Source organism: Liolophura sinensis, chromosome 6 (genome assembly GCF_032854445.1).
Source record: "Liolophura sinensis isolate JHLJ2023 chromosome 6, CUHK_Ljap_v2, whole genome shotgun sequence".
Lineage (NCBI taxonomy): Eukaryota > Metazoa > Mollusca > Polyplacophora > Chitonida > Chitonidae > Liolophura > Liolophura sinensis.
The window spans coordinates 2,780,380-2,798,589 of record NC_088300.1 but is presented as its reverse complement, the minus strand read 5'-3'; the positions used below and the strand labels follow the sequence as shown (position 1 = coordinate 2,798,589).

Sequence of the window (18,210 nt, the reverse complement as noted above, 5' to 3'; positions counted from 1 at the left end):
AATTTCACCTGATGACACAAATATAATCCAGACAAGGAAACAACATATACTATTTACACTCTCAGAAATCTTCGTTAATCATGGTTCTTTGCTCTCATACTTCATTCTCTATGGAGCCTGTTGGTATATCTGTAATATACATATCTGATTGCTACTGCATGGGTAAGCAATAAAGCCTCCAGAAAAGGTGTGAAATCTAACTGTTAGTGTTAGTGTCCAGCATCTTGCGGTCGTTAGGTAGCTCTGGTTCAAACCTAACGGCCTTCTGGTGGTGTGGGTTGAGAAGAATAAACAGTGCCGAAAGTACATAGCAGGTCAGTGACGATTCGCTTTAGTGGTCTATAGAATGTGTTTGCACGTAGCTGCAGGTCGAGGAATTTGGTGCAGCCAAAAAAAAAAAAAAACAAATTTTCATTTGCTTCTTTATTTGGTTCTAACTTTGGTTCCATCTGTGTAGCATGCCAAAGAACGAAATCTGGTGCCTTGAAGAACAACCTTTCTTAGAGTGTATACCATGTCTACAGGCTAAAAATGGTTCATTATGAGTATCAATGTGACGTATTGTCTGAAGGAAAGTGTCAGAGAAAAAAGCAGGTGAACATATAAGCAGTGGATACTGTGTGGACAGCAGTGTAAATGGTATGAAGTTGTTAAAGCAATGAGCAGAAATGAAGTAAAGCTATGCGCAGTGGGCTGGAATAAGGAATCTTATATTGAATAAGAATTTAGTACACAATATACTGGTAATACAGGTAGATTATAAGAGGCTAGAATGGTGATCTTACACCATTATGTACATGTAGATGTGGCAATCACTAAGAAGTTAGATTACCTGGCTTGTCTGTCCAGTGTCCACAGACTCTCCTCTATCAGGGGAGGGTTTCCCAGCCTTCTGACCAGAGCTGTGCTTCTCCACCCCTGAAGACCCTGGCAGGTGAGGTTTGCCTCGTCTAGCCTTTTGGCGTCGGGGAGGGGCTAGTCGTCGTTGGCCCCGCCCCCTCTGCAGCACCAGCTGGGCCTGTTTGATGAGCTGACCTGTCCGAGCTTGCCTGGCTGCCTTAGCCCGCTGATGTCTCAGAGCTTGCTGCGCAGCGTACTGAAGTTTCACATCCTGCATCATCTGTGCCTCTGTCATTTCCTCATCAAACTCGGAGCTTTCGTCGGACTCCTTCGTGGGCCAGCCATGTTTGAGGTTGATAAGTTTGGGGTGCTGATGCATCTCCTCATCCTCCGTATCTCTAAACTCATCCTCCTCGGAGTCTGACTCTTCTCCATCCTCTTCTGTGCTATCCTCGCCGCCCTTCCCTGCCTCGCCAGCCCCTCGCTCCTCCCCACCGTGACCACACTGCCTGGAATGTACATGTTTACGGAGGACAGGTCGGTGACCTATATGAGGGTGACCCTTGACTCCTACCCCTATACATGCCGGCTCCTCTGCTGACTCCTGTTCTGTGTCTCCCTCAGTCTCTATTTCCTCACTGGACTCGCTACACTCCACTTCACTCTCGCTGGCTTCACTGCCACTGTGTCGCTCCTTTTCCATGTGTTTGTGTCTGCGCCCCATTCTGACCACATGGAGGTCCCTGTGTACCTGGTCACACACGGCCCCCTCCAGGCCGCAGTGGTGTCCCACCCCAGGGGCACTACCCTCAGAATCAGCGCTGAGATTGCTCTCCTCAGACTCACCCCCTTCTGCCACACCAGACTTTCGGCCTCGACACATCCCAGCCTCCCCCGATCCCTCCATATTGTGAGGCCGGCAGATTACCTGAGGAAAATGCACCAGCCATTCAAACAGTGCTAGCAAAAGCCTGCCATCTAGATCACATTATCAAGCAGTTGAGGGGGACTGAAAGGCTATGGTCTCACCTGAACGAGCCCAAAAATCATTGGTGAATGTGACAAATTCTGTGATGAGACTATCTCATATATATCTTGATATGTCTCTTATGACACCCTAAACTCATAACTAATGTTAGTGCTATCCAGCAAAGATCAGCAAGCAAAACAAAGCATTAGGTGCTGCTTTCTTCACAAGTATATTTCATGGGAACTGACACCCACCATGATGAGAACACAACTCTGTTGCCAACAGCCTCAATGTTAAAGCAATCACCCTTGCAATACAGTGCAATGTACAGGAAGTATGGTTTGCTTCTGTTTTAACACTGACCATTGTTTCTGTCCCACTGAAGCTCTCAACACAACTTCACACATGCTGACTTCTTACAGTTGTATTTTTGTAGGAATGCCACAGTTTTGATCTCTAAGCTGACGTGTACATCTCTGTGTTAATGCCCCACACCCTTGAAGTGCACATCACTGTGACAATGGGCCACGCCCATAAAGTGCACATCACTTTGATAATCTGTCACACCCTTGAAGTGTACATCACTGTGATAATCTGCCACACCATTGAAGTGTAAATCACTGTGATAATGCACTACACCCTTGAAGTGTACATCACTGTGATAATGCACTACACCTTGAAGTGTAAATCACTGTGATAATGCACCACACCCTGGAAGTGCACATCACTGTGACAATCTGCCACACCCTTGAAGTGTAAATCACTGTGATAATGCACTACACCTTGAAGTGTAAATCACTGTGATAATGCACCACACCCTGGAAATGCACATCACTGTGACAATCTGCCACACCCTTGAAGTGTAAATCACTGTGATAATGCACCACACCCTGGAAGTGTACATCGCTGTGATAATCGGGCACACCCTGGAGGGGGTGTTCATGTGCTATGATCTTGACCTATACAGCACCATGACGTGCAATAAGCTACACCCTCAGACAGAACCCCTACACAGTTGATGAGGCCTTCGTGCTATCATTCCTCTTCCCTCCTCCCCCACTATAAAACTGACCTTTCTGGAGGTGCCGTCCTCTCTGGACCCTTCACTCAGCTGGGAGCTGTTACTGCTGCTCACCTCATGCTGGCCTGCCTTTCCTAATCCAGCTGAAACATAAAACGCCAACAAAAAGCATTCTCATAATAACACTAAATATTCAAACACGACTGAATATGTTGAATTAAGCTTTCAACTCTCTAGATTGATATTATATAATTCATAATTCATATGCCTTGTCACTAAATTCCTTTTTTTTTTTTTGCTCAGGTGTAATTACAAATACATTTATGTTAAAACATTTACAATCTTTTCATTTAAATGTGTAAGACTAACACCAATCATGTAGTGCTGATTTTTTAAACCTGATGACGTCAAGATTACAGAGTTAAAGATATATGGTTTCTGGTTGAATACTGTGGAGTACTTATTATTCGCTGGAATTTATTTTCACAGATTTTATCCAAAAACATGTTTGCAGGAATTAATTTTCACTGAAAAAAAATCTTAAAATCATACAATTTTCCAAGATTAGGTCCAGCATTAGGTCACCCCATAGACTTCTCAGTGGAATACTATAATCCCATTATCACCTGACTGACACTGAAATCTAATCACTTGTCAGCAGTCACTCAAGTCTGAAAAGTGTTGACCTTTGGCAGGCTCTTGTACATGAACAGAAAGAATTCTGTGATTTCATCATAACTTAGTTAAGTTAGCAGCACCCATGACAGAATTACCCTTTTGGGGACTCAGGATAGCCTACGATACCTATGTGAAGCAGACAAGCTTTTCTGTAACGGAACATTTTTCTCTATCCCACCACAGTTCACGCATATCCATGCCTTTGTACACGGACACATGTTTCCATTGGTGTTTTGACTTCTGCCAGACCAATCCCAGCCCACGTATATCAGATTTTCAATAACATAATTATATTAAAGTTTGATCTGTTCCAAATTCCGTTAGGACTATATTATAATGCCTATGTCTGAGAAAAATAAATATACAATTTTTATCAATATCTGAGTTTTGTCATGTTTGACTGATCCCAGAAGTGACTTGCCACCTGAGGCGCTAATCCTAATCTCTTGTCCCTCCATTCCACTTATCCTTTCTATTTCATTCTATTTCGACTTTTCTACTCTAATTTTTCAAATCGTAGGCATAAGTGAAATAAACCCGTCAAACAGATATAATCATGGATGGCTTTAATCCTCCTTTGTTTCCTGTGGTGTCACTAATCCTCATGATCTGGATCAGAAATTAAAACAATGGGGGGGGGGGGGGGTGGATTATCACTACGTAAGAAGATTACTTTCACATCTACCTTGAGCCGTACTCAAACAGGAGTCACTTCTTTTTGAACCACTGATGAGTATTTATACACCTGGAAAAGTGACCTGTCACCTTTTGAGCAGTTCAACACAAAACATATGAATTCACCATTATCGGCACCAGTTACTCATTCTTTATCAAGCAAGTTTTGCATTGTTTTCAGTTTTAATCGTCCTCTGTAGCAGGTCAGAAACCGCAAACATTGCCGTAGATTTCAAACGGCCCTTGTTGTATACACTTCACCGTTTGTTACAAGCTCACTCATTGCACCACAGGAGAGACACAGCCTATGGGACAGAGTTTATCAGCGTGACATTCATTAGAAGCCAGCACGTGCTGGTATCTACTTTTCTTTCACTTTACCGGCATAGTGAACACTAATCAAACTAAAGACAAATGAACTCCCACTTTGTTTTATACCCACCAAGCCTTAGCACCAGAGTTTGTATATATTTAAACCGTAATTTCCCTTCCCTGTTGTTAAAATATTTAGCTGGCCCGTCGAGCTTTCTTAGCGCAACTCCCCTCTGCCCCGCAAAGATTTCACTTCATTGTTACTACTACAATATTGGATATTTTTTTGCTGGAATTTTTTTTCGCGTTAAATTATTAACAGCAAAATCCGCAAAAATTAGTTCCATTCCATAATGAAGTGCTTCACAGTAATCCCAGGTTGAGGCAACTAAACACCTTTCTCACAACAAACTTACTCAAGCCCTATAGTCAATGTAACAAATACCGCATTCACAAACAGTTGACCTCAGTCATCATGAACTAGGATTTTAAAGCCAGTTTTTGCTTCATACACCAATTTCAGTGATTTTCGCCAATAGCTAATTGCATTCGACCTCACAGGTGAAGGACACATGGAAGATAGGAAAGGTTTCCAAACTCCATTCAGCACCAAAAGAGAGAGGAGGAAAGTATTGTCCTCTAGTGATAACTTACCACGTTCTATCTCCTCATTCTGTCTGGCTATGGCAGTGTAAGCCTCCATCTGGGCCTGTACCTGGGGCTGGTGCTGTATAGTGGACACAGGACACTGGCTCACTGAGTAACTGTTCCAGATACACTTAATGAGAGCTGAGGCCAGGTACAAGGTCTGCAATAATCAGGACGCAGCATTTCACACATCAGAAAGGGTAACGCGTGAAACAAAACAACCAAAAGTTTTAGCTGTAATTCTGTAGATTGAAACCCCTTAAAGTTTATTCACAATCTGGGTTTTAATAAACATTCTATGTTTTCATTGACTTATTTATTTCAATCAATGATGTTTACCACAATACTTAAAGACTTATTTCTCACTTATACGGCTGCTGTTTGGTAATAGAATGAGGGAAATGGACAGAGCCCAAGGGCAACACCATCTTTCAACAGGCACGTAACAAAATATCAAAAATAATGGAAAAAGACAGATTCTCATTGATCAAGGGCTAGACAACTTCCATCAAAAACCATCACGCTGTGAGGCCAAGAGGGTATATGGCACTTCCCGACTTAGAATGCCATTAGGGAATACGCTGCATGAGAAAAGATAAAAAGTGATAAAACTAGAGCCCTAGGGCTATGAAATGGGTCTATTGCTCTTCTTCAATTTTTATTTTTCTTGTAGCTAATGACCAATAGTCTTTTAGTACAATTCATTGGTCTTCCCCACCCACAAAGGGCCTATCAGTTATTCTGTCTGTAAAAGAGGACCCAGCTCCACCTCATGACATGTCTTTAACGAGCATGCAATGCACCAGAACGTCACACTATGATATACTGTCAGATTGTAGATATTTTCCCAAAATTTTGTGCAACTAAGTCATTACCAGGTCTATTTGTTCAGTTAGTGAGAGAAAATCTTCATTATTTGTACCACTGCCGTATGTGGCAACAGATCAAGGCAACATATCGTAATATGTTTTGGTCCTTACATTGTATAGCTGTATCTCAATAGAACAAATATGGCAAGGACACACCGGTAGAGATTCTTGAAGTTACATATAGGACTACATGTATATGTATGTACACGCTGATTGTCCAGAATTACGATTTGTCAGAACATTCTATAAATTAATAATTTCAGCTCTTCCTCACAAGGAACGAATCTGAATGACGTTCAAAGCCCTACATTTATTGACTACAACCGGTAGGCCTACTTGGTTTATTCCAATAACTCACTCACTGACAATTTTACCTTTTCATGTTGTTCTGATAGCAGGGGTTGCAGAATTATTTAATTGTATGGTAACTTGCCTAAAACGACTGGTAATTTTTTTTTAACCTGTTAAAACATCCTGTATACACAAACAACTGCCGTTTTGGGATCAAAACATGATATGTTTGTTATGCTAAATCCAAATGTAGGCCTAATTAGAAGAAATGATTTATTATTTGTGCTTTATTTATTGGTAATATATATTATAAATCTACAGTGTCTCTAAACACTAGCCGTTCTACAAATATCACAGTAGTCATTCTCCATGAATGCAGGTTGTGGAACAGGAACCTTCAGCTTCTGACTACTACTGTTAAATACATGAACATAAGCTACCTTACATGGTGTAAATCTTTTCGCTACATACGCTATCACAGGCAATCAAGGTACCCACTGGTGTGTGACATTTAGCGTCAGCGCTATTTTGAGGATTGTGATGTGTCAGTGTGGTTAATGAAATAGACCGTGCATTATGGTCACATATTAGCTTCCCTTGATGATGTTTTCTTCATTGTTTCATTGTGATTTATATGTTATGATTATGCATTGAATAAAAATTTTAATTATGTTTGGAGTCGTGCTTTCATTTATTATTCGCTAAGTTTCGTGACACAAAAGATTATCAAATCCGCTTGCGCTATTTTGAAGATTGTGACGCTAAATGTCACACACCAGTGGGTACCTTGATTGCCTGTGATAGCGTATGTAGTGAAAAGATTTACGCCATGTAAGGTAGCTTATGTTCATGTATTTAACAGTAGTAGTCAGAAGCTGAAGGTTCCTGTACCACAACCTGCATTCGTGTGACATTTGACATTTAGATTTTAAATCAGTAGAGTTGTGGAGATTTGACAGCTGAATAAACTTACAGATTCTGTGTGAGCTGCAGGTTCTAACTTGGACAGCAGTTTGAGGAGGTGTTGTACAGGACGTAGCTCCAGGTTCTTGATCAGGGGTATGAGGATATCATACACCTGCTTACCGCAGTGCTTCAGCTGTAACGACAATCACAACCAGGTGTCACACACAGGCAGACTAAATAAGATTACTGCCCTACCTTTTCAAAATATTATTTTGCATAAAGGCAGTTTTGTAATTAATGTACCCATATATTGATTGTATACTGGCAGATATACTTGGACAGGTTAACTGAATTTTTTTTTTTCTTTTAATATAAAATTATACATATATCTCAATGAAATTCAAGTTAAACGTTCTGTAAGGAGTCTTAAACCACACTCAAGAATTCTTCACTCTTGTGTGAACAGGCTATCAGCAAAGGAAATCATGGAACCAAAATCTGAGAAGCTGGTCAAGGCACCTACCTGACTGGCTGCCCATATACAGTCTATGTGCTCGTTGGTTATCCTCCACTCCATGGCCAGGAAGTTCAGGATCACCTGGCTCTGCTTGATTAACTGACAACAAAGATAACATGGTACACACAGGAAACATGCCACAGCTAAGTCATAGCACAGACACATCACTGTACATCAAAGCAACCACTGGTACTCCAAACAACAGTGTCGAAATGGGCTAGATACACCAACTACATAACAAATTCAAAACTTTATATACAAAAAGAACTTTCTCTGTCACCCTTGAGTGTCAAAGTTTTAATACTACAGGAAATTTTTTCCCAATAAAATCTTTTCCCTCCGTAAAATCTTAAGATGCTAAGGGTAGGCCTACATTAATATTCTTAGTCATTCTAAAAGAAAGAGATATCTATGAGTAGTGCAATTTTCAAAGCTAAAACAGATTATTCATTCTCTGTAACACACAAGAAATACTTCTCTGTTACCTCCACATGGAGATTTGGTCCAAATATATGCTCTATGATTTTACTGTCAATCAACCAAGATGCTAGCTGATTACCAGCACTGAAAAGAAGCAAAGAAATAAGAATCTATAATAAAGTCACAATTGTTACAGGAATCTATGATGTAGTTCATGTATTTACATGTAATGATTCATGCTAAGCAATGAACAAAGGATCCAACTGCATGTGCCTGTAATATACAGGAAGTACATGTGTTTTCTTTCAACTATAGAAAGACACTTTTTAATTCTTTCTTTTTTAACAGGTTTACAAAACTGACAACAAAATATATTTGTTCCAAAAATACACCTAGTCTAGATCTTCATTTAAATCCCATGGGCTCCAGCAAAATCAAATTTCTAAAGAAAGAGAACAAAATTTACACCTTTCTTACCTTTCTGCATCAGCTAATGTCTCATTGTTACAACTTTCATTGTAGATATTAATCTGATTCTGGAATGTAAAAAGGAAACCTTGAACAGATAACACTAACTACACCAAATTGGATACAATGCTGACCAAGAAAATAATGGTACAACCTACATTTCTGAAGTACCAATGTAATCATGCATCAACAAATGGTGACTGAACAGTCCGCTATGTGTAAGACTTAAAACGTTGTACTGCATCTATCCCTAATCCCTGCATTGCTGATGGTCTGTCAGTTAACGTGGAACTATCTGGACTTGAAAATACACAGAAGTTTATTAACTTTAACAAATTCCATCTAATGACAACAAAACCCAACTGATTGTCACATAACAAGTGAAAATATCTGTGACAGGAATTTATTTATTTAGTTTTTTGATTGGTGTTTTAAGCCGTACTCAAGAATATTTCATTTTTAAGACAGTGGCCAGCATTATGGTGGCAGGAAACCGGGCTCTAAAGAATGTCCATCCACAGGTTGCTGGCAGGCCTTCCCACTTACAGCCAGAGACGAAGCCAGCATGAGCTGGAGACAGGAATTATTATCCTCCTTGAATGAATAAGTGTCTGGGGTTTAACGCCTCATTCTCAGTATTTCAGCCATGTCTTTGCAATGTGCTCTTCGAACAGGTGATCTCAATATCTCCACACTAGTCAAAATTACCTTTCCCTTGATACAAAAGTGTGAGGATTTACACGAAACAATGTTAATATCTGAAAAACGTCAAACAGCGGACTTACATTAATTTGTGTAATTCCGGCCAATCGTATTGTCAGTGTGGAGCAGGTGAAGTACTTGAAGGCCAGGTCAAGGCCTTCCTTGTCAAATGTGAAATGTGTATCTAGAGGCTCCTTGACGGCAGCCCACATCAGGTCTGTCATGTTGCGTGTTCCTGCCATGCGCAGGTCCTTATCTGACAATTTACACATGTACCTGCAAACAGGGGCAAAAGATGGACCCTGAACAGTCTGTTTATACTGGACAATATGGCGTCAAAAATTCTTCATAAATATTAACATCAAGGGTAACACCACTATGGTGGACACACTACCAAACTGCTTATGTTGGAGATTGATAGCCAAAATTAATCAATACAAAACACCATAACAAGTTCTCTAAATTATCAATGGATAGACTAATCTATTAATTTCACCATTTCACCAAGTTACACCTACCTGATAACAGCCGTCTTCAGAGGGATGATATATTGCATCACCGTAGGTATGTTCATCCACAACCGCAGCTGTAAATGTCACGGGAAATCAATTAATTACTGCAGTTCCATTAAAATGCAAAACATGTCACATTAACGCAAAGATAAGATTATCAACGCTATAATTAAATTATGATGAGGAGGAGCTCACATCCGCAAACATAATGGTGAGTGGAATATCTCATTAGTGAGAAGCTACAAAGGTGAAATGAACTGACATCAGCAAGACTGACAATGATGAGGAAGCATTTAAGCTTGTAGGCTGTACTTACATTAGCAATAATTGTAATGAGGGTGTGTGCCACAGTGAAGGGCAGAGTTTCTGGAGTGGCTCTCTCAAAGCACTGGTTCATGGCCTGCATTCCATTACTGTCCCAGAAGACGCACACATTCCTCACCAGGTAGGGGGGAACATCAGGATCCTACACATACGTAAGAAAGGTGACAGATCATTTACCTGGTGGGTCGTCATCACACAGGCCTACATGCAGATGGCAGAGGGGTTTTCCATGGACAAAGTTCTGATAATGGATACTGATAGTAACTGAAACACTACCTCCATCGCGGCATGACAATTTTTTCATCTGCTGAGTGAACTGTTGGCATCATAATAGTCAAGTTATGAATTAGCAGAATTTTGTATTTGATATATACAAATGACTGTTTAAACATCCTAAAGAGGAATATTTTTCATCCACTAATAATAATAAATGCTGCCAATACATTCTGCATTCTGACAGATGTACCAATGTATCCCCAGTACTGATAGGACATAATCTACTGGTGATGAAAACTAATATCCCATATTTTTTTGCCAAAGAATGAAAGAATTCAATCAGTTATTCTTTATCACAATTTCGGTTAACTGTATGTAACTTTGTTTTTGTTGTTCATCGCACTTTGCCATTCCATACTGAAAACGTTCCACCTCCAATACATTGGGCAGGAGGGTAGAAGTAAATTTGAGGAATAGACCAACAGAAACCATGGGAGTCATGCGGACATAATTTGAAAAAATAAAAGAATTAAAACAATCAGTTCCCATGACAAGCCCTTCAACAAATTGTAATACGGACTGAAAATATTATTTATGTCATGCAAAACCAGGATCACTGATCACTCAATAAATATACTTTATACCTCCAACGATGAATGAACAATGTGCTTGTATGCCACATATGGCGGAAAGTTCATCAGGAACACTTTTGTGACAAACTGAAGAAGTCTATCTTTTTCCTCCAGCAGCCAGAATTCTTCATCTTCGTCCTCCCCAATAACATCCTCCCCATCATCATCATGTGACTTTTCTTTGTCTTTCTCCCCATTAGACAATTTTTCTTTCTCAGCAAGTTCTTTCTTTTGGCTTTCTTTTACCAGTTCCAATTCATAGTCCTCTGGCAGAGTCTGTATTGCTCGTATAGCTATACTCAGGATGACCTGAACTATATTGTTGAACCGTTCAAAATTTTTAAAGTCTTTGTAGCAACACATACACTGCCTGAAAGGAAAAAAAAAAAGGTTCTCTATATCCCAATTAATGTGCACAAAAAAAGGTGATCAAATATCAAAAACAGTTCTAGTTTATCTGCACACCGCAGAAATCCACTTGCTTCACTCCAGTGAAAATCCTGTAACTTTTGCACAATTTATCAGACATCCATAAAGCAGCGTCTACAGTGTATGGTCAAGATAATTAGTGGGAATGAGTTTTCATACCTTTGAGGCCATGAGGCGACATACAGCAGTACAGCCATGACCTCTCGTTTGTTGAGCTGAAGCCCTCCACTAACATGCTGTCGGTCATCATCTAAAACAAAAGTCGTAAGACAAACAGTTAACACTTTATAAAAAATGATGAGTGATACAAAACAGCTATACCCATTTCATCATTGGAACTGGGAAATATCCTTGTATTGGCAGTTTTCACGTCTTTTTTTTTTTTTTCACGATCACCTTACTGCTAAATATATGTGCATAAAGCTGTATGTTTTATGCTCATACATGTAATTGAAAGAATATTTCACTAATATGGGGAGGTTTATGGTGTAGGAAACCAGGTAGAGCCTGTGGGAAACCCCCGACCATCTGCAGGGTGCAGATCTTTCTATGCATGTATGACCAGAAATGAAGCCAGCATAAGTTAGGCTTGAACTTGCATTGATGAGAGGATACAGTAAACATCAATCCCAGTCCACTGGTAAGTTTTGGTAAGCATACCATGGCATTTCCACTTACTACCTGAAGTTCTTGACATAAGGCAGGAATAAGCAGTCTTTGAGTTCTGCACAAATCATCGGAGAACAGCAAAATGTGTCGCTTGAAAAATACTAAATTTTATGATGACTTTTAGTTTTCATATATGGAAGAGAAAGACGGTTTATATTCCAATATCTGACAGTTCATGACTGTGAAGTACACTTATGTCAAACAAGAAATCCAGGTCAAGTGAACTGACTGCATTGATGAGTGGCTTCTGGGTTATTGTATTGAGCTAGCAAACCCCACCCAAACCCCACCCCACCACAACAGATAAAATGTTATTTATAGGCAGTTTCCTCCTATACCCAACAGCTATTAAAATACTATTTGTTGAAGGGTGTTATCCTAATCCTGCTGCTTATTCTCAGGTTTGATAAGGCAGCAGGAGAAGGGTTCAAACATATAAAATGAAGGTGTTAACATTAACATAGGCAGCTGAAAACCAAATGAATTAGAATGTTTGGTGTACACACAGAGCGACAAGATGCTGGTTTTCACTTCAACTGCAATCCCACCTGTAATGCTGGGTCACCCTTTAATGAGTGTCAATGAAGGATGATAAGTATATATAACCTGTTTCTTAGCTCGAGGTGGTCACTTCACTCCTCTCTTATAATGAAGTACAATATCCACAAGAGAAGCAAACGGTAAACCACACACGGTTTCAAACCAAGTCCTGTGAGACTTTTCTAAATGATGTCTGCTGTCAACAATGGCTCTTACCTTTCAGCTTGGCCATACGGGCAGTATCTCATATATATTCCACTCTGTAATGGCACACCAGCCCCAAAGTTCACAACACAGCCATGATATATCCACTGCCATGCTGCGCTAAATACACTTATGGGACTTTTCAAGGTTTTTGTTTCTGACAGCACGCATGTGAAATATTAAGAAATAGTTTGCTGTGTTGTGAATTTGGAGCTGGAATGTGAATACTGAATGGAAAATGCATAGATGTTGCCTGTGCAGCCGAGGTGAAAGGTAAAAGCCACACACATTTTTGACAGGAGACACTGTTTAGAAAGGACTTATCTAACTTGGTGTAAAACAGTATACGGTTTACCATTGGCCTCTCCTGTTGCCATGATACATAACCATCCCATGATAAACGGAGGAGTGAAACAACCACCTGGGCCTACCCATTTCCATTCCTCAGACGGCATTGGTTTCTACATTCCAATTTGCTATATTGCTTCTTCCACCTCTTGGGCTGAAAATGTATTTGACCTATAAGTCAACCAATTTCAAACAGTGACTTTGTTTTCCTCCATGTAAGTCAGACATATGTAAGAATAAGTAGTGCCCAGTGGCTCACACGCGGTTGTCACACAGAAATTCCACACGCCTGCTTGGTTCAAACTCTGGCAGTACCAGCCGGATTTCTGCTATAAATAGTTACGTGTGCAGGCCTATATATATATAAATATAAATACAAATTATGGTGGACCAATTTCCTATATCCGTATGGTCTTTAAATGGTAGAACTAAGTATTTAAGATCGGCCAGGACGGATTGTGATCAGACACAATGGTTTATTGCATTGTTCGGCATTAGACTATACGTTCCGACCACGCGATCGTTTCAGACTGGGTCGTACTGACATTTAGGACACAACCTTGCATCAGTATGACAAAGCAATGGGTATATGGCGGGGAACACAAAAACACAAAACAGAATGGGGGTACCCACGAGTTTCCAACAGCAATACCACATCCGAACAAACGTCACACATGATCCTGTCAGCTCATTTCTTCAAGGTAGAATCCTCTACAGTGTCCCCCAGGTACAATAATCGACAAAGAATGATTTCATTTAAGTCATAATAACAATTATATGCTCCTGATATCTACGAATGTCTTGAAACCCGCCATGATGGGTTACCGATGACCTTCGGGTAATTCCGTCGACTTCCGGTTAGAATATCCCGATTGGAAGAAGACGATGACCACAAACATTCTTGCGCAGTTAATGGTATCATAAAGATGCGTTGACAACAACAAAGGAACATTTAATAACTCACCTTGACTTGTCTTGTTAACGTTTTGGGGGGACTGAAGCTATATTACATCCGTTTTACGGAACTGACGATACTCCATTCCTTGTAACTTAGAGTTACCTCCCTTCATTTAGGAATAGCTTCATCAAAGTTCGGAGTAAGAAAGGGGTAAACTATGTAGGCCTAGGGGCCTGTATTTCAAATTCGAGAGAGAAGACAGAACATGTGAAGTTGATTAACTTTTACGACGTAAAACACCAATCAAATAAATATATAATGTAACTTTAGGCTTGCATGTACTTTCCGTAGCGTTGAGGATGTAGGTCTACATCAGTACGCAAAAACGAGGCGTATGAAGTTTTTCCGAAAGTTGACAGCATTATGGCAGGCCTAACATGTAGTTGTAACGAAGTGAATCCGACAATTCTATTTGGGTTGAAGCTGAGCATATATCATATGGAACTGCAGTGAAGTGAAGCCGACTTTTAACAGTTTGATAGGTGAAAACTGGACTGAGCAGAGAAACCAGTTGGTCAGAGGCCAAAAAAGAAAAGTCCACAATGAGCTAGGTAAGGGGTACTGGAGATCTTGGCCCTCTATAAGGCTACCGGTAATGCATGAATCAAGTAGGTTAGCATAACGGATGTGACTTGCCTTTCTCTTGGTCTACCTTTGCTTTCTTGCTGTATTTATGTATTTGTCTGATATGTACGGTTTTACGCTTTACTTAAGATCAGGCCTATTTCACTTATACGATGGCGGCCAGCAGAATGCATGGTGGGAGGAACCAGGGCAGAGAGGAAACCAGCAAGAGCATGAGCGACCACATTGGTGAGAGGCTGCTGGGATACTCTTTTGTGCTAGCACGCTAACCACTTGGTCACGGAGGCCCCTCGATCCTATGGTGAAGTAACTTAATTATAGGCCTACACAGTGTGTAGAGTAGGCCTATAAGATATAATTCCGCCTGTGTTCTGAAGCTATTTGGTTTATTTGTATGGAAAAGTTTTGTAGATTAAGTATACCTCCCTTTTGAGTTTTATTCGGAACATGCATACATGTCAACATGCATACATTGGTGAAAATCGCAAACCACTGAACATCTGGATTAGAGAACATTATGTAAGCTATGTCCCTCAAAAAATTAATCTTTCAGTTTTAACAGAAAGCCTGTTGTCTGAGTGATGCTATAGAATGTATTCTGTTATTGCAGCAGATTATTCTGTTAAGTATAACACACATAATGTATTAATTCAAAACAGCCCCGAATGCTCAGCTGGTTGAGCGTCCGCTTCGAGAGCGGCAGATCCAGGGTCAGTCTTGGGTCGGGTCACACCTAGCACCTTAAAAGAGGAAGTTGTAGCTTCCTCGCTTGACGTTCAGTATTAAGAGGATAGTGCGACTGGTTGACTCGTGTCAGTATAATGGCTCGGGTAGGTTGGCTGACTTGCCTTCGGTAAGTTGTCTTAGTGAAGCAGCACTAGATAAAAGAGCAGTGGAAATCCGTCCTGCAACAAGGACGCGTATTACACGTAAATGCCCTTTAAGGACTTCTCGTCGACATATGACTGAAAAATTGTTAACTACGACGTTAAATCTTAAGCACTAACTCACCCACTCACTCTATTACTGTAACATAAAGATTGTATCAAGACAACAGGATGTTATGTTGAGTATGACAGAATATTATTATAAATAACAGAATACATTCTAGCGTCACTCATAGAACAGACGTTCTGGTAAAATTAACACATTAATTTTCTGAGTACTTAAAATATGCATGCAGTTGCCTCTGGCCTTCGTGTAGTGGCTACAGAGTGCCTTCCTCTCTGGTCGCACCGGTACATGGAAAGGTCTGTCCGCAACATACGGGTGGTCGTAAGATTAAGAAACTTAAAGTGAAGGCGTTTGATGAAATATCCTTGACATTATAGTTTTTTTCCTGACGTTGATTGAAATCGCACAAAATCTGACAAATGCTACAAGGCGAGATATGTACATTATAATTAAAGACGTACAGCGTAGAGAGTAAAACCAGAGCAGCGACGACAGTGCGATAGACGTACAACGTAAAGAGTAAAGCCAGAGCAGCGACGGCTGTGTGATAGACGTACAGCGTAGAGAGTAAAACCAGAGCAGCGACGGCAGTTTGATAGACGTACAGTATAGAGAGTAACACCAGAGCAGCGACGGCAGTGCGACAGACGTACAGCGTAGACAGTAAACCCAGAGCAGCGACGGCTGTGTGATAGCTGGCAAATGGCCACACGTAACCGGTGAAATATGACCTCTAATTAAAGACGTACAGCATAGAGAGTAAAACCAGAGCAGCGACGACAGTGTGATAAACGTACAACGTAGAGAGTAAAGCCAGAGCAGCGACGGCAGTGTGATAGACGTACAGCGTACACTGTAAAACCAGAGCAGCAACGGCAGTTTGATAGACGTACAGTACAGAGAGTAAAACCAGAGCAGCGACGGCAATTTGATAGACGTACAGTACAGAGAGTAAAACCAGAGCAGCAACGACTGAGTGATAGACGTACATCGTAAAGAGTAAAACCAGAACAGCGACGACTATGCGGTAGACGTACAGCGTAGACTGTAAAACCAGAGCAGCGACGGCTGTGATAGACGTACAGCGTACAGAGTAAAACCAGAACAGCGACGGCAGTGTGATAGACGTACAGCGCACACTGTAAAACCAGAGCAGCGACGGCAGTGTGATAGCTGGCAAATGGCCACACGTAACCGGTGAAATACGGCCTCTTGTCAGTTCACTGAAGTCACAGTTTTATTCTAAAGCTGTTCATGTCAGTGCTTAAACAGTAGCAAGTTACTGACATATGGAGACGCTTCGCTATATTACTATACAAGCAAGAATAATTTGCAATTTCAAACTTGAAACCATCCCTGTTGTCATAATGCCAGCTTGATATGAGGTTGTTGGGGTTTTTATACAAATACAACTCAAGGTACGATGTCCCATCTGTGTATTATCTAGTGTCCTTTAAATCCAGCGAAGGTGGTAAAAGCCTTTTACAGACTTTGCCATGTATACTAAATATTTAAAGTTAGCAGATCATCAATATGTCGTCAAGTGAACAAAAAGATCGAGCTTACTGTTTATTTCTACATGTCGCATCTATGCGAGAACAGACATAGGTCAGCGAAAAGGAGGGCACAATTTGTACTCGTCAGATTATGAATACTTGGTCGATAGTTTCCCCAAACCCCATATTAAAGATGTTACTACATGTAATTAAAAGTTCAAGGAACTCAAGGGACGAAATATCCCATAGATTGTATCCCCTGTGTGTGTACACTGTCAAAATTTTAGGGTCAGCTCGACCCAAATTTTCATGTCGCAAGCAAACTGACCCTGAAATATATGATCGGAAAATAAGGGTCGATTTGTTTGACGCTAACAACAAGGGTGATTGTTCTAAACAAGACAGATTTTTAGGACTGGAACAATGACCCTGTATATTTGGGACCCTCATTTTTAGGGTTGCAAACACAATTGTTAAGTGCGACATTAAACCCCAAACACCCACTCGCTCACTCACTCTATTTAATGGTGCCCAGTAACCCTAGATTTTAGGATTATGTCATTCTTATTCATGGGATAGGTCAACCCTTATTTTCACGTGACCCTAAATTACAGGGTTTGACAAGTGACCCTAGTATTTGGAGTTGGTCATGTCTATACCCTGAATATCAGGGTCACATCTGACCCTAGTGTTTGTGGTAGTTTTGACCGTTTTCTCTTAACAGTGTATAGAGGTGCTGAAGGTATTGTTGAATGAATGATTATGGCTTTCCGCCACATCGGCAAATATTTTAGCGTGGCGAATTATTTCCCTTGAAGTTAATGTTGAGGGGGCGGGATTTGATAAATACCGAAACAATTATAATGGTGTAATTCTATAATTTAGATCTCGATGAGGAATAATAGTAGAGAGAACAGAGAAATCCGAAGTGCAGATGTCAGATATGACATGTGTATTTGAGAGTCCAGTACTTCAGAGAGACGTTTTCATGCATATAGACGGTTGAAGCTGCACTCCAAACGCCAC

The 18,210-nt window shown here is 40.5% G+C and overlaps 2 protein-coding genes across 3 annotated transcripts in view; both read right to left on the bottom strand.

The window, feature by feature from the left end:
- The window catches only part of LOC135469192 (ubiquitin carboxyl-terminal hydrolase 34-like), a 58,003-nt gene extending 56,511 nt beyond the window's left edge, over positions 1-1,492 (bottom strand). For both annotated transcript variants that reach the window (XM_064747736.1, XM_064747737.1), the window contains exon 1: positions 833-1,492. In XM_064747736.1, the coding sequence (XP_064603806.1) occupies positions 833-1,219 (387 nt within the window). In that variant the 5' untranslated portion in view covers positions 1,220-1,492. The remainder of the gene's footprint in view (positions 1-832) is intronic.
- On the bottom strand, positions 1,287-13,986 carry LOC135466133 (ubiquitin carboxyl-terminal hydrolase 34-like). The gene is made up of 14 exons (XM_064743502.1): positions 13,825-13,986; positions 11,590-11,680; positions 11,014-11,371; positions 10,146-10,295; positions 9,836-9,903; positions 9,401-9,593; positions 8,625-8,683; positions 8,213-8,291; positions 7,734-7,826; positions 7,278-7,403; positions 5,151-5,304; positions 2,883-2,974; positions 1,415-1,768; positions 1,287-1,349 (listed from the first exon to the last, which is right to left on the bottom strand). Exons 1-14 carry the CDS (start codon positions 13,865-13,867, stop codon positions 1,287-1,289), a joined length of 1,923 nt encoding a protein of 640 aa, XP_064599572.1. The 5' UTR covers positions 13,868-13,986.
- Positions 13,987-18,210: the final 4,224 nt, after the last annotated feature.